This window comes from Acanthochromis polyacanthus, chromosome 20 (assembly GCF_021347895.1).
Source record: "Acanthochromis polyacanthus isolate Apoly-LR-REF ecotype Palm Island chromosome 20, KAUST_Apoly_ChrSc, whole genome shotgun sequence".
Taxonomy (NCBI): domain Eukaryota; kingdom Metazoa; phylum Chordata; class Actinopteri; family Pomacentridae; genus Acanthochromis; species Acanthochromis polyacanthus.
Genome location: NC_067132.1, coordinates 10970817 through 10992536, shown reverse-complemented (window position 1 = coordinate 10992536; position 21720 = coordinate 10970817). Strand labels below are relative to the sequence as shown.

Here is a 21720-nt window from a genome sequence, read left to right as displayed (position 1 = left end):
CTGTCATAGTAAACCAGATGATAAATTACTGCATCAAAAACTGTTTCCTGAATGCACCCCGAAGGGTTCCGTGAATCCAACTGCAGTCGACTAGAAACAACCACAGCACATAACAGTTCCGCCGTAGTGGCTATTGCACCACCGCACTGTCCCAGCAAAGTGGTCCTCACCTATAATTAACACAAGTGGTACAGACATTCTGTAGACAGTCCAAATTTGTCAAAAAATCGAACTTTCTGTAATAAAACTGTAAGAAAAATAACTTAGAAGTGGACCGACGGTAGCGAACGAAAGCTGTTGGCTGGGCGGCGCAGTGCTGAGTTCGGGCTCCACCCCCGGATTCTTCCAGCTGTTCTTGTCAGATAAACATTACGTCCTCATGTACGGCCAGAGGAAGGAGTGAAACTGCCTATTTCTCAACACCTGAGCAGGTACGTAGGTGTGAGTGACCTGTCAACTGTTACTTAGTGATACTGTGTGAGTGTGGAGAGGTTTGGTTGTTGAGTTAGAGCTGAGGCTCGCCACACCCACCTAACGGCCACCGCCTGCATGTTTCTCTGAGCTAAATCTGACGTTAGCCTCGTAATTGTAACAAACTCTGTACACACATCAGTTTTAAACCCTGTTTGTGATATTATCCTATAATATATTCAACTGTATATAATTTTAAACCTCTTTTTTCAACATTTTGTTGTGTTGAATGCCCATTCTGCCACAATAATGTAACTGCTAAACTAATGCTAGAGGTAGCTATTTTTTTATTAGCAGAAATCAAATATAGCCCGTTGTTGCTTCACTTTCATTACTTCACTGTGACAGTTATTCATTTAAAAGAAACAATGCCCCAGTGTCAAGTTATTTGATTTTTCTTGAGTTAGAGTTCAGAAGTTTAACCAACAGCATATAAACTATCAGTAAAAGTACTTGGGTCAGTATTTAATTGAGGGACTTGTGAAGTCCATTATGGAGTCACAGGAGTGCCAAATCAAAATATAAATAAATAAATGTGGAAATATAAAGAGAAATAAATAAATAAATGTGGAAATATAAAGAGAAATAAATAAATAAATAAATAAATGTGGAAATATAAATAAATAAATAAATAAATGTGGAAATATAAAGAGAAATAAATAAATAAAAAGGAAAGTTTTGTCTTTGCTTTTACCTTTTCTGTTTTTTCCTTTATTTATTTATTTATTTATATAAATAAATATTTTTGTTTGTTATATTTATTTTTGTGGTCATTCTGCACCCCTTTGTGGCCGTTTTCAGTCTGTTTGTGGCAATTTTATGTGTTTTGTGGTTATTTCATGTGTCTCTGTGGTCATTTTGTGTCTCCGTGGTCATTTTCGGTCATTATCAGTCTGTTTGTGGCCATTTTGTCGCTTTTTATGATAATTCTGTGTCTCATTGAGTCATTTTGTGTTTTTTTTCTGTGGTGATTTGGGTTGTTTTATACCACAAAATAATAAAAAAAATGTATCTGTGTCCGATAAATAGTATTCAACTAAGTTATCCATTACAAAAACGCCTTTCAAGAAAATGTGCTAATTCCAGATCACATGACCTGCTCCAAATGATGTAATTTCCTCCTGAAGAAAAGACTGGCAAGACTCCAAGGCTTTCTGAGTTATTTAATATAAAGTAGTGTGTGAGTCCAGTGTGAATTTATGGCATGTCAGCAGATCTACTGCAATATCTTTATAAACAACTTTCAATTTCAGTTTTACTCAATTGTATACATAATATTTAGAAGAATCTTTTTCTGAAAATACTCTGTGGTGTTTGGTTAGAATAAAAAAAAAGTTGGCTTTAGACCTGAAAACAGAAAAAATGGCAATTATGTTATGAAAAATCCCGCATTTATATATTGTCCAGTACTTTATTTCTCTCGGACACGTAGAAACTTGAAATGTTTAGGTACAGTACAAGTACCTCATAATTCTACAGTGCTGTATTTTGTTTTTCCACAATATATTTATTGGGTTTTCAGATTTTAACACAGTAACAGCAATCAAAACACAAATCACAGACAGCTCAGCTTACCAATATGTACAATATATACATATGCAAGTGCATATACATGCACATAGATAAATAATGGCAATAGATGAAAGCTCTGGTCCAAGATATCCTAGATAAGGCTGCCAAATCTGTTTTGCTGTGTACAATATTTGTAAGATATTCCACAGGAATAAACAACCTTATATCAGCTCTTAAGACCAGGGGCTTGGTCACTAGTCCAGTGTAATAGTTTTCCTTTCCTGGCAGCGAAAGTAAGAATGTTATATAATCTTCTGCTAGCTGCAGTTAAATGTGCTTAATTGAATTTTCAATGTTTCATGTGTGTAATAGTACAACCAGCTGCCATGGCCACAGGTGGGGCCCCGATGCCAGGGGCCACGCAAATGGCCACGAAGGTGGAGCTGACTATCTCCTGTGAAAACCTCATGGACATGGATGTTTTCTCCAAGTCTGACCCTCTGTGTGCCTTGTATATCAACAGTACCGGGTCCCACTGGTATGAGGTCAGTATTAGGAGGATTTTCACTTCCATCATGTATTTATACAAACAGAACCTTTAAGCATTGTTGGCATGAAAGTAAATCATATTTCCTGCGTTTGGTTCCAGCCATGATCTTACATCAGATATATGCTTTATTCCGTGTCCGAATTAGTTTGGCCGCACAGAGATGATCCTGAACTGCCTGAATCCGAAGTTTGCCAAGAAGTTTGTTCTTGACTACTATTTCGAGATGGTGCAGAGATTAAAGTTTTGCGTGTACGACATTGACAATGACACCTACGACCTTGGCGATGATGATTTTCTGGGGGAGCTTGAGTGCACCCTGGGTCAGGTGAGCTTCACTTTGTACAAATTCAAATAAATCACTGAACATTATTCCACTTTTTGTAGTTTCCTCCACCTTTTGAAGTTTCTTGATGTCGTATTTGTGTCCAGATTGTTTCTAACAGGCAAATGACGCGACCTTTGAGGCTGAAGAACAATAGACCTGCAGGGCGTGGGACAATCACAGTGAGTGGACCTGTGTAATTATGTGTATTAATGGTAAATCATTTTAGAATATAATAGTATATATGTTTTACTGCATATTGAATTTATTTTATTTTATCTGTTTAAAGATGGAACTTTTTGTAATAACTTCAATTCTTTTCATAATTCAACTCACCCACAATCAGAGACTAGTTGATCTGTTTTTAAAATTGCACATTTGGAATTGATGGCATGATGGTAAAAACCAATGAAAATTTAAGACTTATCTTTAAAAGTTTCTGAGGCATTGCTGTTCAAACATATAATCAAATTTCAGTTAAAATGTTCTAAAAGTTTAATTTACAGATACCATTTTGAATATCCATATTTTATGCTTAAAAATAACTAAAAGATCAGAGATGGTCGAACAAAAGGCTCCTGATGATTTAAGATGAAACACCCAATTTTGATCATTTCGGTCAATTGTTCAGCTCAAGGTACAGTAACATTTGATTGATTGCGTCTCTCTCTTTTCTATAATGTGATATCCCTTTAAAGAATCACGGCTTTGTTCAAAATATGAATATGCTTTGTATTATTTATTTATGCCAATTTGCACACTATCAGTCAAAAGTTTGGACACATCTTATCATTCATTGCTCTTCATTTAATTATTTTCTACATTGTAGATTAATACTGAAGACATCAAAACTATAAAAGAATACATATGGAATTATATTGTAAACAAAAAAGTGTTAATCTTAAGTATTATTCTACAATGTAGAAAATAATACAAATAAATAAAGAACACTGGATGAGAAGGTGTGTCCAAACTTTTGACTGGTAGTGTACGTTTGAAGAAAAATAATAAAATTAAAGAGTTACCTCTAATTAGAATATGATTCATAGTACAAAATTGCATAAATCTTTAAGAGTCTTGACTTTTCTTTTTAAATAGATCTCTGCTGAAGAAATAACAGACAACAGAGTGGCAAGCTTTGAAGTGGCGGCCCGTAGGCTGGACAAAAAGGTACTGAAAGTTGCATTAGTGCTCTTTTTAATTTCAACTCCCTTTGATTTAGATGAACTTTATACCTTCAAGTCCTGTAAATTACTAACTGGATATGGTTGTTCAGTATTTGTGGTGGTCCGACCCTTTCCTGGAATTCTACAAGCTGACAGAAACTGGATGGCAGCTGGCTCACAGGACAGAGGTACACATACAACGCTTCCCAACAACTTATTGTCCTACTCGAATTCTTATTAACTTCTGACGTGGTTGTGTAGGTCATGTACAACAACCTTAACCCAGTGTGGACACCGTTCCGCATCTCACTGCGATCTCTGTGTGGAGGAGATGTGGAGAAGCCCATAAAGGTAAATCATTTTTATACCATGACATCTCAGATAGTCTGCTGTGCAAAATTGACCCTATTAACAAAACCTGTTGCTTTAAACTCCCTGAAGAATGCTTTGTGTTGTGATAACAGTACACCTCCTTGTCTCTTGATGTTGTATTTTTCATTTCAACCTTTGCTGGTTTTACTGACCATACTACTCTTACATACTAATAATTCTCAATGCATTTTCTTTTCATTTTACAATCCCCCCCCCCCAGTGTTTAAAATAGGAGTGCTTGTGACCCGGCTGGATAAGCGATGTGTGTATTTATGCACGATTCATGACGTCACCACATGGAGGTGTGCGTTTTTACTTGGTCCTTTTTACTCATTTAAGTTCCTTTTGTTGCATTTACTACATGTAGCTGATAACTGTGAAATGTTTGCATGAATTGTATATTTTATTGTAACGTGTTTCTAGCATGATGAAGCTTTCTCACTGAGTACAAGAAGTGAATATTATGTTTTCCACAGTACTCTAAAAGGGCACACAAAGTATTTTTTTTTAATTATAACTGTTTTATTTTAGAAGGAAATGTATGTTAAAGTGGATGTCATTTTGAAATGTTTTATTGGTTGAACAGAAACGGTTTCATCTTGTGTTCTTACTCACCTTAAACTTTCTGAACTTGTTGTGGTGGGCTTTTATTTTGTCACCTTTTACAGGACATCTGTCTGTCTGTGTCCTCAGGTTGAGTGTTATGACCATCGTTACAATGGCTCCCATGCCCTCATTGGGACCTTTAAGACCACACTAGCAGAGATGCAAGTGGGAACACACCTCTGCCCGGTAAGACTTTGTGCTTTGTGAGGGGTATTAGTTTAGTAGATTGTTTTAAATATTTCACTGGCATAAATATGTCTCATGTTCTCACTTGTAGGCTGAGTTTGAATGGATCCACCCCAGAAAGCAAACAAAGAAAAACTACCAAAACTCTGGGGTCCTTTGTGTCAAGCGCTGCCAGGTAATGATGAAGAAAATAGATAGTTTAACACATCTTATTCCATCTTGACTCTATATACAGTCATGGAAAAAAATATTAGACCACCCTTGTTTTCTTCAATTTCTTGTTCATTTTAATGCCTAGTATCACTAAAGATATATTACCTGAAGAATACAATGAAGACAACAAAAAATGCAGCTGATTACATAATACTTCATGTCCTATTTGACATGCTTAGGCTTAACTGTATTCCTAGGGTATATAAGAGGCCATTTCATGTCATCAGCTGCACTAGAGTGGTTTCCTGCTGACATTCAAGCCGTAGCACAACTCAGAAGCTGTCAGCTCTCACATAATGCCGAAAACTAAAGAATTATGTGAAGCCACAAAGGCAGCCATCTTGGCACTGCTGGCAATTGGCATGAGTGAGAGACAGGTAGCGAAAAAACTGAAGATCTCCAAGACAGCTGTTCATTACACCAAGAACAAAACAAGATGAACATGGTAGGACAAAATTACTAGCTGGTCGTAGCAGAAATGTCTTGCTACCTCATGAGATGACCGTCTCTCATCCGTTCCTGTGTCAGCAATCTTTCTCAGACTACCAGGGACCTTAAAAATGTTGAGAAATGTTACTTGTTAGGCAAGGACAGTAAACCGACTTCTTGAAGCTGGTCTGAAGTCACACAGGGCAGGAAGGAGCCCTTCATCAATGAAAGGCAGAGGGAAGCCCAGTTATTCTTTGCTGGGGATCACAAGGATTGGACTGTTGATGATTGGGCTAAGGTTCTCTTCAGTGATCAATCCAGTTTTCAGTTGATGCCCACTCCAGCTAACTTACTGGTTAGGAGGAAGCCTGGAGAAACCTACAAACTAGACTGTCTTGCCCCTACAGTAAAACATGGGGGTGGATCAGTGACCATCTGGGGTTGTTTCAGTCTGGGTGGAACAGGGCGAATGAACCAGGTCATGTGCAGGGCTATTCTTTTAAACAGTCTTCTTCCATCAGCTGGAAAACTCTTTCCTGCTTCCACTGACTGGATTTTCCAACAAGACAATACCCCTTGCCACACAGCAAGGTCAGTTAAAGCCTGGATGGAGAACCAGAACATTCAAACCATGTCTTGGCCTGCTCAATCACCAGATCTAAATCCAATCGAAAACCTGTGGAAAATCATCAAACACAAAATGGAGAACCACAAGTCCAAAAACAAAGCAGATTTGTTTGAATTAGTGCAGCAGGAATGGGCTGCTGTGACAGCAGAACAATGTCAGAAGCTGGTGGAGAGCATGCCATAAACAGTGGTTATGGATCATACTAACTCCTGTGTGGATCATGGGACTAAAACAGACAGAAAAGAAAACATGGAATCCTAAAAGCTGTTTTTGGCAGCACAATGCCATAGCTATTGATGGAAGAACTTAAATGATTTTGGTTATTGTCAAGAAAACCATGGAAAATGTCTAGATCAGGGGTCGGCAAGTAGATGTGGCTTCGGGACAAAATGTTTGTAAACAGTCGAACAGCGGGCCAACCTGCGAGGGGGTGCACGCCGATTCCGCGAGCGGGGGGGGCGATACCGCGAGCAGCAGAGCTTCTACAGCTGATCGCTACTGCTTGGGACACACGTCTCAATTCTGATCACAGATGTATTAAAAATGACTCCCGTGACACACACGTTTTGCACACACTGTTGCTCAGTGAAATCTGGCTGGTACAACCGTGTCCGACCAGTAGCGCAAACGCGGAAATGCCTGGCAGCAGCCGACCACGCGAGTTTCGTGTTGCGGTGATGGACTGGCTTGGCTCCGTGCCAAATCAAACTTTCAAAATCATCTGGCGGGCCAGATATTATTCCTGACGGGCCAGTTTTGGCCCGCGGGCCACCAGTTGCCGACCACTGATCTAGATATTTGTCACGAATCAGGGACAGAACCCTAGTAGAGAACTACGTTACCAAGACGGAAACAGAGTTTGAGAAGTTTTATTGTATGGAGGGGTGGTGGTGGTGAGATGGAGAGCCAGGGTTAGAACGGAAGGGAGTGGAGTAGCGAGTCCGGGGTGGAAGCTCCGGGGCCCAGCGGTCATAGGTGGTGTGTGTGTGTGTGTGTGTGTGTGTGTGTGTGTGTGTGTGTGTGTGTGTGTGTGTGTGTGTGTGTGTGTGTGTGTGTGTGTGGGGGGGGGGGGGGGGGGGGGGGGGGGGGGAGCAGAGTGCAGCGGAAGGTGAGCGAGCGGACACCTGGCAGATGGAGGACGGTGATTAAGCCGGAGGTGGAGAACTGCCAGAGGTGGAAGGAAGCCGCGCGCTGGTGGCCCGAGGGCGCAGAGGTGGCAGGTGGAGCTGGGAGGCGGCAGATAGATCCGGTAAAGCAGGAGGGGAGCCAAGAAGGGGAACCAGGAAGGAACACGGTGCTGGGTGGGTCCAGAGAGGAGATCAGAGGGGTTCCAGGGAGACAGACAGAGCAGGAAGAGATCCGGGCAGCTGGGTCTTCTAGCAGAGAAGAGAGCAGAGAAAACAAGGTTAGTTTGGTTTTTACCAAAACGCAGAGAGAACCAACACAGCTAGAGAGCAACTGACTGTGCCGTCGAGTTTGACAGTCTGGCAGGGTGTGGGAGGAAGAGCCGGTCTTTTTATTGCAGGTGTGTGTAATCAGGGGATGAGCCACAGCTGCCTGGAGTCTGAGGAGGGAAGCAAATTACCAAGTGGAGGCAGCTGTGGGGCTGCACTCCACCTGGTTCAGAGCCGGAGAGAGAGGAAGGAGGGAGAGAGGAAAGAGGGAGAGAAGGAGGAAAAAGGAGGGAGAAAGATGGGAAAAGGGGATTTGGATGCCAGGTGGGACAGGGGGTGAGGAGGAGGCCCTGACAATATTAGATCTTAAATGAAACTCCTATGAGCTATTTTAGTTGTTATCATTATATCTGTCCAAACAAATATACCTTTAGTTGTACCAGGCATTAAAATGAACAAGAAATCAAAGAAAACAAAAGTGGCCTAATAATGTTTTCCATGACTTTATTTCTCAGTGAGTGATTGAGCATGCAATAAGTTGACATTCTTGCCTATGTTTATTGGATCTCTATACACTCTGCACTGCTGCACACAGTTAATGTATTGTTCGTCCTTCCAGGTGGAGAAGGAGTACACCTTCCTGGATTACATTATGGGGGGTTGTCAGATCAACTTCACTGTGAGTCTGGAAACGCCTGACACAAGATGTTACCACTTTAATACTTTATTTAAGTTAAATGAATAGTTTTGCTAGATTTTTAAATATCCCTGAAATGTCTTTGTCATAACATGGCTCTCTGAAGCTTTGTATTTTGTAACTGAGAAGTTCTGTCTCTGTATTTTGACGCCTTTCCTCTCTCTGATCTGGCCCAGATTGCCATCGACTTCACAGGCTCAAACGGGGATCCCAAGTCTCCTCAGTCGCTCCACTACATCAACCCTGAGGGCTATAATGAGTACCTGACAGCCATCTGGGCGGTGGGAAATGTCATCCAGGACTATGACAGGTAAACTCAAAAACTCTGTCCTTGGACACTAACTTACACAAGCATCTTTCTTATGATATTGACATTTAGATATTTTAATATCAGCAGGTTTTTCTAGAAACAGTGTCCCAGTTGCTTTTTATACGATGATATTTTTAAATTTTTCTAACCTGATTATCAATGTGAAATGTGTTGTATCATGCCAGTCTTACATTGTGTAACTTGTAATTTTCTACTTCCTGTTTTAAAATGTGTGTTTAATGTCTGTTTTACATTCAGAAAGACTGAGATCTAAACTTTTTTAATCTAAGCTGACTGATGAGCTCATGGTTTACATAACAGACATTTATTCTGTCTGGTTTTCTGTGCAGCAATAAGATGTTTCCCGTGTTTGGTTTTGGAGCTCAGGTCCCTCCAACCTGGCAGGTATGACAATTTGTCAGACAAAAACTTGACATCAGAGATTTCAGTGTCACAGTTTAGTTCACAGTTTAGGCTGGCATGTGTTTTACATTTTATTCAGGTGTCCATGTGAAGAGTGACTTAGAGTTTGCTTGTTGTAGTTACTCCTCATGTTCACACTGGATATTCTTTTTGTGAAAAAATCTAAAGTTTATCTGAAGCTTATATGTCAACAGCCATGATGTAAATCAGAAGTAAGGGCAGAAGTAAAGTTTTAACCTTTTAAGGTTATTGCCCTTCTAGTGCCACATTCTCCGTCCACTTAAGCTCAACAGGGATAAACAATCTGTGATCTATTTGTTTATACTAAAGAGCAGAAATACATGACGATGTTAGCATCTTAATCTGTATCAGCCGATAAGGACTTTTAAAAAATGATCGTCATCAGCTCAGAGCAAATATTGACAGACTGATAACACCTGTCTAGACACCTGGCTAAATAAGTTTACAGTTTGATTTTAAAATGTATCACCCAGTGAACATGTGTTTTTACAATCATCATATGTTATGTCTGCTCCTGCCAGCGAGCTGTTCAGCTAAGAAAAGGCAAAACTGGCCATATGGCCACACCTAGCGTTTTTTCTCTAGTGGGTTTGTTTTGTTTTTTCAGCCTAATGATGTTTTGCTTCACTGATAGTGTCAGCTCTTTGGACTTCATGTTGAGAGTTGACCTCACCAGATTCCAAACACAAATACCACACTTGAAATGAACTCTAGACATTTTATCTGCTCTTTGCAAATAAAATAATCAGGGAATAAGACATACCTAGCCATGGAACAGCCGAACCACCAATTTGTCATTTACTTTTGTTCCCTGTAAAAGGTGGAAGGCACATATAAAATGTGTTGTAATTCCTACACTGTTCACCTGATTTGGATGTAAATAGCCTCAAATTAAAGTTGAAAGTCTGCACTTAAAGCACTTCAGATCCATTGTGGTGGTGTTCAGAGCTGAGAAGCTGAAAATTGTGTCAGTGTCCCAATATTAACGGACCTGACCGTACTTTTATGAATCTATCCATGAAAGAAAAGTCTCTATTTTGACTTTTTGACTCTATTTTGTACTTTAACTGATTGTCACAGTATTGGCTACAGGCAGGAAATAATTACTATATGGCAGGTAAGATAAACTTTTCACAAAGTAATAATGTCACCAGTTTCACACATTTTTACTCTGGAACAAAGTTGTCATGTACTGATTCTAAATGTCATAAATGTTGTGAATGCTGCCTGCAGGTTTCCCACGAGTTTCCGGTCAACTTCAATCCATCCAATCCATTCTGTCCAGGTAGGTTTACATTTGCCAGGAGACTGTGTTCAGCTCTTTCAAGTTGTCCAGTACTGATGAATTGCTGCCTGCTGGATGTGTGTGTTGCAGGCATAGAGGGTGTGGTGGATGCTTATCAGAAGTGTTTACGTCAGCTGAAGCTCTGGGGTCCCACCAACTTCTCTCCAGTCATCAAACACGTTTCCTGCTTCGCCAGACAGGCTCTCTATCAGAATATGGCCTCAGTGAGTTATCAGCAGGCATTTTATTACTCAGTGGTCAGGTTAAGATAGAAAAGTACTCCCGAATCACATATATGATAACCACAAAACAGGACCTACTGGTTGATCTACTACTTTTTATTCACTTTATTATCATTGCAGAATGTATCTCAAGAATTTGCATGTTTTGACACCTTGATCTCTTTTTCTTTCTAAAACTTTTCATCAACCAAATGTATTAGTTAATGTGTCAAATTTAAGTAACAAAAATGAAAACAAGCTTCCACTGTTGCCTATAAGATTCACTGATGAGACGCTGCTCTAATGTCTTACCAGCAATAAAAAAAATGATGTTGTTAAAGCATTCTACATAATGGCAGCATAATAAACTGATGGTTCAGTTGCTGCAGAAAAATTAAATAAACTGATAATATAAGAGCTTAGAAATCATCCTAACCTGGAGTCAAACTTGTAAATGACTGCGTCTGTTTGTATTTTATAGTTATTAGTTTCTGATTTTTATTCATGGGTCCATTTGCAGCAATACTACGTGCTGCTCATCATCACAGATGGAGTGATCACAGACATGGACCAGACACGTGCTGCGATTGTGGAGGCCTCTCGTCTGCCCATGTCCATCATCATTGTGGGCGTTGGTGGGGCAGACTTCAGTGCAATGGAGTTCCTCGACAGCGACGACAAACTGCTGCGCTCGCCTTTTGGTGACGTCGCTGCGAGAGACATCGTGCAGTTTGTGCCCTTCAGAGAATTCCAAGTAAGTAGCGGCCCAGAACCTTTATACTTCTGGAGAACATCTACACTACCACTCAAAAGTTTGGGGTCATCCAGGCAATTTTACGTTTTCCATGAAAATTCACACTTTTATTCATGTGCTAACATAATTGGATAAGGATTTTCTACTCATCAATGAGCCTTTCAACACCATTAGCTAACACAATGTAGCATTAGAACACAGGAGTGATGGTTGCTGGAAATGTTCCTCTGTACCCCTATATAGATATTCCATTAAAAATCAGCCATTTCTGAGGCTCGGATAGCTCAACTGGTTGAGCGGGCGACCCATGAACAGGGGCTGTAGTCACCAACACAGTGGGGGGGTTCGGTTCCTACTCACTGCCCTTTACTGAATGCCTTCCCCCCATTTTTCTCCCTACTTTCCTGTCTCCCTCTCAGCTATGTCTAATAAAGCCTACAAAAGGTCAGAAAAATAATTTTTTTAAAAATCTGCCGTTTCCAGCTAGAACAGTCATTTAGCACATTATCAATGTCTAGACTGTATTTCTGATTCATTTAATGTTATTTTCATTGAAAAAAACTGCTTTTCTTTAAAAAAATTAGGACATTTCTAAGTGATTCCAAACTTATGAATATGTAAAGATTTTTTTTACTCAAAAATAAATCGAGAACATTTCATAATCAAGTCGTACTGTCAGTTTTATGGTCATTTTGTCCTTTACAATAGGTCTAACTGGCCCTGTATAATTTCATTACTGTAACACTACTCTGCCCACCCATCCTGTCTCTGTTCTTCCTCTGATCTCACCGATCAGTATAAGCTGTCTCTTCCACAGACTCCTGCACACTTGATGGCCCTATACAAGCCTACTTCTCATTCTTGTGACGTTGTCGTTGCAGGGCAGCAGCGTGGCCCTTGCCCAAAGCGTGCTGGCAGAGCTTCCAGATCAAGTGGCATCCTTCTTCAATTCTTACAAGCTGAAACCTCCAAGGGGTCCCGATGACGCTGGACCACCTGAGTATAGCACGTTAACCTAACCCTCCTATGTTTTCTCTGTCTGCCTCTGGCCTCTTTCTACATTTAATGCATGGATGGGTGAAAATCAACGCCATAAATTGTCGTCTGTGTTCCACGAATGTAAGGAAAAAGACACTGAAAACACTACTAACCTGAAATCTGTGAATGGATTTGTGAGTAATGTTGAACATTTTACTTTACCTGTTTTGAAGTTCATAAACAAAGTGTTGCTGTGACCAAGAGACATAACAGCTTATGTAACGCATGATAATGGTAAACAATCACAATGTACTCTGTTCTTCAAATGTATCACTTGATGTATTCAGATGACTTTGTGAATAAATTCCTCATATCTTGTATAAAAATGTAGTCTTGTTTTAGCTGAGTATTATTTTTTCTCTGCTGTTAATTCACACACTCTCTCAATGAGCATTCTGTATTTCTTAGTCCTAATCAGGAATCACCTGAGGAAGCAGCAGGATACTATAGCGGGAGGTGTAATTTCTACCTCTCAAGGTAAAGGATACTGGACAGACTGAGTGAACAACAAACTGGACATTCACATCAGATGCCATGTCTGCAGCTTATTTAAATAAGGAATTTATCCTGTCACATCTTCATATTGTTGTCTACAGATGTTTAGTCATTGTGTAGTTTTTGTCATTATTATTTGTTGATCACAGTCATATTTGATTCACCATTACGGCCCAGTATGGACAGTATGTTGAATGAATGTAAGTCTGTTTGAGCGCAGCTGTGTGTTTGCTGCTGTCTGCATCTGTCTTGAATCATGAGAGGCTTTAAATTTTATCATGTGTATAGAAGGAGCACTCTTTCTAGTAGAATAACTGATGCAGACTTAAAGTTTGATTTTTACATATTTTGGTATTTACTGACAACACAAGATACTCGTGAGTAATCACATTCATTTTATACCAGTACACACACTGACAATGTTGATAGTAAGTATGATTCACCATCAATATATTCTGTAACACCCTTTATATTCCCAAGGACTTGCCTTAATTTATACACTAAAGTAATACAATATCCCTCATGTGTCACTTACAGAGCAGCAGATAGCCTCTCAACAAGCCAGAATAAAGATTTCTAATATTGCTTTGTCTTCAATGCATTTAATGTTTGATGCTGAAAAAATGCCTTCAATGAGAAGTAATTTATTACAAGAAATTTTAGTCTATCCAATAAATATGAATATATCCACTGCTGACAATAATCTAGCAATAAAGCTTTGAATTGGATGATGGAAACCAATCTTTTGTACATTTAAAAACTATAGAAGAATCTGTGGAATATCAGTATTTTTCTTACAAAATGATGCCATATAGATAGTGACTTAATACATCTATATCAATATTTCTGCTCATGAAAGAATCTATGCAGTGCAATTGATATGTGAAACATTCATCTTAATATATTCATACTAATATCTTGTCTGTCTGATCTTGATCTTGATCTGGCATATACAAACATAGCCAGCTTAAACATCAACCTGTCAACATGCCTGTTGTTCCTTACATTGGTATCAGTTTATTTGGATGTTGCTGACATGTTTATTTATAGTTTAAAAATACAAACATAAAATAAAAACCAAATTAAATCAAAAACCAAACCAAAAAAATCAACATGACAATTGTTTCCTACTTAGATTTATGCATAAAATCTGCTTGTTTAGGGTGAATGCAAATAGAAATATTTCTTTGTATAGGGGACCTTTGTTATCATAATTAGAGGACTAAACATTAGGTTAAGATAAAGGAATAACTGAGGTAATTGTTTCGAAAAACCATCAGACTGTCCGTAAGTAACAGGAAATACAGTGGTCTCCCTTGTTAAAGTCAAGTGTTTTTGATCCATCCATTCACCCCGACCTCCTCCCTGCAGTCTCCATTCAAAATATCAACTCACTTCTTCCTGTGTTACTGTCCTAATTTCTAAGGCCGCAAGAGTTTTGCCCCCTTGAACCTAAGCATGTGCTGTTTTCAGGCATTTGCTGAAGCCACTCTTGCTCAGATTTCTCTTGGGAGGTTCCAGTTTGTAATGTTCACTGCAATGGCAGTTCTATTCCAGGTGTGCTTTTTCTTTCGAGCTAGCTAGCAGCAGCCGTTAGCCCCGTTCGTTGATGCTACCGTTCATTTGTGGACGCTAACCGGGTCAATCAACGGCAGCTGGGAGCTGGGATTAAGGTTTTCGGCGTTGGAGACCGTTTAAGCGAATTACTCCGGTTAACAAAAAGGTAAAAATGCAGCTAATCTTGAGCCTAACGTTAGATATTTCTATCTAACAACATGGATATTCACTTACAGCTTTAAATCTAAAGTTTTAACCAGTTATGTGTATCTAAACTGCCTGTTTTAACTCGTTTTAAATGAGAAAAGTCGCTTTAAATGAGCCGTTAGCTTGCCAAGTGCGGAGCCGTTAATATCAGTTTGTGTCAGAAAGTCTAAGACATTGAGGTGAAGTTAATGAGAATTTAATGCATTGCCCTCTACACAGTTTCCTGTTAATTAAATATAAATTTTGTTATTTTATCTGATAACTTTTTATTATGTCATTATGAAGGATTTAAACAGTGCTCAAACCGAGTAAACAATGAAGCTGATGGTTGGGATTTGTATGGGATGTTAAGCTGCTGATTTCTTGCTGTGAAAAGACTAACAATTTGACCACAATACATTTATTTTTTAAGATTTGTTCACCATGTGCTTGGGAAATGTAGTTGTCTAATCTAAAATGCCTGTTTTGACTTGGTTTGAATGTGGAAAAGTGAACTTAAATTGATTTAAAGTCGAAATTTGTGTTTTCTGTAATATATTGTAGGATGTAAGCGTAACATTTATGTTTAAAATATTATGTTGCAATTTCTTAACCATAATTAGGGTTCGAGGACAGGCGGTGCACCGAGGTCCGAGGCACCGACTGTCCAAGGAAACGTCTTCTTCTTCTTTTCCTTTCGGTGTATGTGGACTGTGTTTTAATATGGCCAAAGTCAAAGCAGCATCTATGCATCCTGTTTCCATTTGCCGATAAACTTTATTGAAGTACAGCAGGATGTAGCACTTGACCACAGAGCCAAAACCACAACCAAACTGTTTACTGACCGTGACATTACTCTGCTTGATAGGCCGGCCAACTCATCTGAGCTGAACTCTACAGAACCCCATCTTGGGTCAAGAGGAAGTTGAAAAACCCTGAATATAAAAATTACAGATGAGTTGAAGGTTGCTATTAAAGTATCCTGAGTTCCAATAACAACTCAGTAGTATCATAGGATGGTCACCTCCATGCCATGCTGCATTGATGCAGTAATTAAAGTATGTTAGTGAAATATTAAAGTATAAATGGGTCAATATATAATTGTGGGACTTTTTTTTATCATAGTTGACATTTTTGTTGTTTTCAGGCCTAAAATCAAAATGGCTGCCTATAAACAGACACCACATGGCATTTTAGACAAAGATTCTTCTAAAATATTAAATATACAACTGAGTAAAATGGAAAGTTATTCAAAAAGATATTGTAGTAAACCTGTTGAAATGTGATAAATCCACACTTGACTCACACACTACTTTATATTAAATAACTCAGAAAGCCTTGGAGTCTTGCCAGTCTTTTATTTAGGAGGAAATGACATCATGTGCAGCAGGTCATGTGATCTGGAATTAACACACTTCCTGGACAGGTGTTTTTGTAATGGGTAACTTAGTGGAAGGTGATTTCTCTAGCTCAGGTACAGTTTGTTGTTTTCCATATAAAATTTGACATATTGCCAAAAAAGAAATGTGTGTCATGATTATGTCAACTTAATGAAAAGAACACAATCAAAACATTTTTGAATAAGCTCATTTTATTATTGTTTCGCTAGTTAGAAGGTGGTTGTTATTAAATTCGGACAGGTATTTAGTTGACATTTTACTGATATCCAGTCATTTTTCATTAACAAGTCATTGTTTTCACAATAAATAATTATGGAATTTGTAAAAACATGATCATAATGAACAAAAAAGCATATTTCTAAAGCTTTTAATAAAATATATATGCAATATATATCCCATGGACTTCAAGAGTCCCTCAATTATATATTGATACAAATACAATATTGACTGTAGAAATTAACACACTTTTGGCAAGTCTTCTTCTTCTTCTTCTTTTCCTTTCAGCTTTTCCCTTCAGGGATTTCCACAGCGAATCAATTGCCTCCATCTAACCCTGTCTTCTGCATCCTCTTCTCTCACACCAACTACCTTCATGTCCTCTTTAACCACCTCCTCTTTGGTTTTCCTCTAGGCCTCCTGCCTGGCAGTGGGAAACTCAGCATCCTTCTACCAATATATTCACTCTCTCTCCTCTGGACATGTCCGATCCATCTCAGTCTGTCCTCTCAGACTTTATCTCCAAAGCCTCTAACATGTGCTGTCCCTCTGATGTACTCATTCCTGATCCTATCCATCCTGGTCACTCCTAAAGAGAACCTCAGCATCTTCAGTTCTGCTACCTCCAGCTCTGCCTCCTGTCTTTTCCTCAGGGACACTGTCTCCAGACCAAACAACATGGCTGGTCTCACCACAGTTTTGTAAACCTTTCCTTTCATTTTAGCTGAAACTTTTCTATCACACATCACACCTGACTTCTTTTTCACCTCTTTTCCACACTCTCCATTGCTCTGGACTGTTGACCCATCCTTCCCATCTCTGTCTCTCTGCCTTGCCAACCTGTACAGATCAGTCTCTCCCTCCTTACTGTCCAACCTCGCATACAAGTCATCCTAAGCCCCTTGTTTGGCCTTTGCCACCTCTACTTTCACCTTACGCTGCATCTCCCTGTACTTCTGTCTACTCTCTTCAGTCCTCTCAGTGTCCCACTTCTTCTTAGCTAACCTCTTTCTCTGGATCCACTCCTGCACCCCCTCATTCCACCACCAAGTCTCCTTATCTCCTTTCCTTCCAGATGACACACCAAGTACTCTGCGACCTGTCTCCCTGATCACATTTGCTGTAGTTGTCCAGTCATCTGGAAGCACCTCCTGACCATCCAAAGCCTGTCTCAACTCTTTCCTGAAAGTCATACAACACTCTTCCTTTTTCAGCTTCCACCATTTGGTCCTCTGCTCTGCCTTTGCCCTCTTTATCTTCTTCACCACCAGGTTCATCCTACACACCACCATCCTATGCTGTCTGGCTACACTCTCACCTACCACTACTTTGCAGTCACTGATCTCCTTCAGATTACACCGTCTACACAAGATGTAGTCTACCTGTGTGCTCCTATCTCCGCTCTTATAGGTCACCCTATGTTCCTGCCTCTTCTGGAAGAAGGTATTCACTATAGCCATTTCCATCCTTTTTGCAAAGTCAACCACCATCTGTCCTTCTGCGTTCCTCTCCTGGATACCAAACCTGCCCATGACCTCCTCATCATCTCTGTTTCCTGCACCAACATGTCCATTAAAGTCTGCACGAATGACAACTCTCTCACTTCTAGGGATGCTCTGCATCACTTCATCAAGGTCCAACCAGAATTTCTGCTTCTCCTCCGGTTCACATCCTACCTGTGGAGCATACCCACTAACAACATTGAACATCACAACTTCGAATTCTAGCTTCAGGCTCATCACTCGATCTGACAGTCTTTTTACCTCCAGGACATTCCTAACAAACTCCTCCTTCAAGATAACTCCTACTCCATTTCTCTTCCTATCTACACCATGATAGAACAACTTGAACTCTGCTCCTAAACTTCTGGCTTCACTACCTTTCCATCTGGTCTCCTGGACACACAGTATGTCCACCTTCCTCCTCTGCATCATGTCAACCAGCTCTCTACCTTTTCCTGTCATACTTCCAACATTCAAAGTCCCTACTCTCAGTCCTAGACTTTTGGTGTTCCTCTTCTCTCTCTTCCTACGAACACACCTTCCTCCCCTCCTTCTTCGACCAACAGTCGTCCATTTTCCACCGGCACCCTGTAGGTCGACAGTACCGATGGCGGTCGTTGTTAACCCGGGCCTCGACCGATCCGGTATGGAAGTCATACATTTGATTGGCATGTTTGATTTGGCCAAAGTTTTACGTCGGATGCCCTTCCTGACACAACCCTCTGTATTTATCTGGGCTTGGGACTGTCACAATAAGACACTGGCTTGTGTCCCCTTGCGGCTACATTTGTCCAAGGAAACATAATGTTTCAATTTGTAATGTAAATTAGTATTTTTAAAAATATATTATATTTTTTAGCCATTATATTTAAACTTTTATTAGATTGTAAATTTGTATTTTTTAATATTTGATTGTAAGGTCTGAAGCGTTATATTTAAACTTGTATGGTAAATTTGTGATTTATTTATTGTATTGTAGTGTCCTAACTATAATATTTCAACTTGTTTGGTAAATTAGTTTTTATTATTATCCCCCGCCGGCCGTAGGCACGGAGGGGGATATTGGCGTGGGCACGTCCGTCCGTATGTCCGTCTGTACGTACGTCCACATTTCGTTTCCGGAACGTATCTCAGAAACTACGTGAGGGATTTCATTCATATTGCATCCAGGCCATCTCTATATAGTATAGATGTGCCTTTTGGGGTGTATGACCTTGACCTGATTTTCAAGGTCATACTGAGGCACTTCAAATATTTTTTGGTTTCCGGATCATATCTCACAAACTACTTGAGGGACTTCATTCATATTGCGCACACTAAGCCTGTTGGTAATGTAGATGTGCCTTTTGGGGTGCATGACCTTGACCTGACTGTTTTTTTTTTTTTTATTGTAGTGAAGATGTATCATTTTGTAGGTGTATCATCCAGTATATATTATTATTTCTTGCACTTAGAAGCACTATATATAAGCGGGGGATGTTTTAAGCGAAGCGTGTTTATTTATATTTGATTTTAGGGTCTTAAGTGTAATGTTTAAACTTGTAAGGGAAATTTACTGTGTTTTGTATTATAGAGTCTTAACCATACTATTTAAACTTGTATGGGAAATTTTGTTTTTTTTATATTGTAGGATCTTAACTGTATTATTTAAACTTGTAAGCTGAATTAGTTGTTGTTTTTATTAGATTGTAAGGTCTTAACCAGAATATTTAAAATTATTGGACAGATTTGTATTTCAAATATTGTATCATAGGGTCTTAACCACAATATTTAAACTTGTCACTTACAAATTTTAATATTCTGGTTAAGACCCTGCAATATTGCGTAACAAACACAAATATATCTTAAGTTAAATTAAAAAATCTGTCAGATTTTATAATATAAAAATACAACCAACAATTTCTCAAAAAAAGTCTTCAGGTGACATACAGACTGTGTTGACACAGAGAAGACAGGAGATGACAAAAAAGAGTGAGACAGCAAAATGAAACACATCAGGTCAATAACATCAGTGCAGCATGGCTCACAAACGGTATGAAGAGGAGCAATTTTAATTATAATTTCTGTCAGAACTGTTCCATACTGCACAGAAGACATTTGTGAGTTATCTTTGCTTCTAGTCAGTGTGCTGTTCCCATAGATGTCCAGGATTTTATGTTGCACTGAAAATAAGCCCACAGTGAGGAAAAATGTGACAGGAGTAAAAAGTGTCCAGACAGTGCTTCTGCTTCAGAGGGTTAAACATATTTGCTCAGATGTGCGTCACCTATGGTCATCTTTAGCAAGCTTTTTCTTTTGTGATTTTGCCTTCCAGACCTTCTACAGCAAAATGTCCAGGACGAGAATGTTCTGCAAGCAGGAGAGGAACTCCAGTCTGGACCAGGAGGACCCACAGCCTCCACAGATGAAAGAGGAGCAGGAGGAACTCTGCACCAGACAGGAGGGAATGCAGCTTGTGTGCAAATCCGAATGTGAAGAAATATCCAGAGAAATATTTGGAGTTTCTGATAAACCACTGGACCAGTTAGATGAAGAGATGGATGATCAGAGCAAGCTGCTGGATGCCATCTGGAAACCATGGGAAATGTTACCCAGAATGGGTACGCAAAACTATGATTGTCTTAATGAACTAAGAAAGAAATGTGACTAATATAAGATCTGAATTAGAGCTTTGAGTTCCATTTATTTACAGACAGAAATTCCATTGTTGCATCTTAACTCACTGACATTTACTTGAACTGTTGTGTTTTTGTTAGTTTTTTTTTTTAACTGTATGCCAGAACTGTGCTGTTCTGCACAATGCAATTTGGGAAGTGTCTGTATTTTTAGACGTGGTTGTGCTGTTTCCACAGAGTTGCATGACTTTATATTGCTGTTAAGGATGATCCCACTGTGAGGGAAATGTGACTGCCCAGACAGGGCTTGGGGGTCAGAGGATTAAATGTCTTCTCTCAGATGTTTGTTTCCTTGTCATCATGTCAGTAACTTTTTTCATGTGCTCCATTGTCCCTCCAGACCTCCCACAGCAACATGTCTGTGAAGAGGGTAAGGGTCTCGCCAATCAGCAGCTCTATAACCTGGAGAAGAACTTTAGTGTGAAGCAGGAGGACCCAGAGCCTCCACAGATTAATGAGGAACAGGAGGAACCCTGCACCAGTCAGCAGGAAGAACAGATTGTACTGAAGCAAGCGACTGATAACTTCCGATTGACTTCAGCTGATAAGGACAGCTGGTACACATCTGACAATATGGACCAGCTTAAGAAGCAACACCAAATCCACAAATGTGTAATACCATATGCTTGCAATACATGTGGAAAAAGTTGTAGTTCCCGGTATGAGCTGAAAGTCCACATGAGAACTCACACAGGTGAGAAGCCGTAATCTTGTGAAACGTGGGAAAAGTTTTAGTCGAAGTAGTAATCTGACTGTCCACATGAGAACTCACACAGGTGAGAAGCTGTAGTCTTGGAACATCAGTGAGAACAAAGCTTGAAACAACACAAATTCATTCAGATCGTTCAGAGTAAAAGTAGGTCTTGTGGCTTTAAAGCGCCTTGAAGTCGTTTTGGTGATTCTTTTTCTTCCCCCCCATACATCTGTTATTCTTTAGCCTAGCTGTGGACACACAAGATGTTATGGTCTATAAATATTAATGCTCTCACACAGGTTGTTTCCATTTTCAGATGTTAAGGCCTGTAATGAAGCGAGGTCCAGTGTCTATTAGTGAGTTTCTTACTAGTCGACGGATCAAACTGAATTTAAAC

General features: G+C 39.5%; 1 protein-coding gene across 1 annotated transcript; it reads left to right on the top strand.

Annotated features, from left to right (window-relative positions):
* Positions 1-221: 221 nt before the first annotated feature.
* On the top strand, positions 222-12928 carry LOC110965050 (copine-3-like). The gene is made up of 16 exons (XM_022213969.2): positions 222-431; positions 2356-2528; positions 2679-2858; positions 2963-3037; positions 3954-4025; positions 4132-4209; positions 4283-4372; positions 5087-5185; positions 5277-5360; positions 8469-8528; positions 8723-8856; positions 9207-9261; positions 10534-10585; positions 10676-10809; positions 11327-11560; positions 12442-12928. The coding sequence occupies exons 2-16, from the start codon at positions 2370-2372 to the stop codon at positions 12577-12579; spliced, it is 1644 nt and encodes a 547-aa protein (XP_022069661.2). The 5' UTR covers positions 222-431; positions 2356-2369; the 3' UTR covers positions 12580-12928.
* The last annotated feature ends 8792 nt before the right edge of the window (positions 12929-21720 follow it).

Bases quoted from the DNA above. Each gene is read 5' to 3' on its own strand.
- LOC110965050 (XM_022213969.2), top strand. From the start codon at position 2,370: ATGGCCACAGGTGGGGCCCCGATGCCAGGGGCCACGCAAATGGCCACG. The intron at 4,373-5,086 runs GTAAATCATTTT...CTGTGTCCTCAG, and splicing joins ATGTGGAGAAGCCCATAAAG to GTTGAGTGTTATGACCATCG. The intron at 10,586-10,675 runs GTAGGTTTACAT...TGTGTGTTGCAG, and splicing joins ATCCAATCCATTCTGTCCAG to GCATAGAGGGTGTGGTGGAT.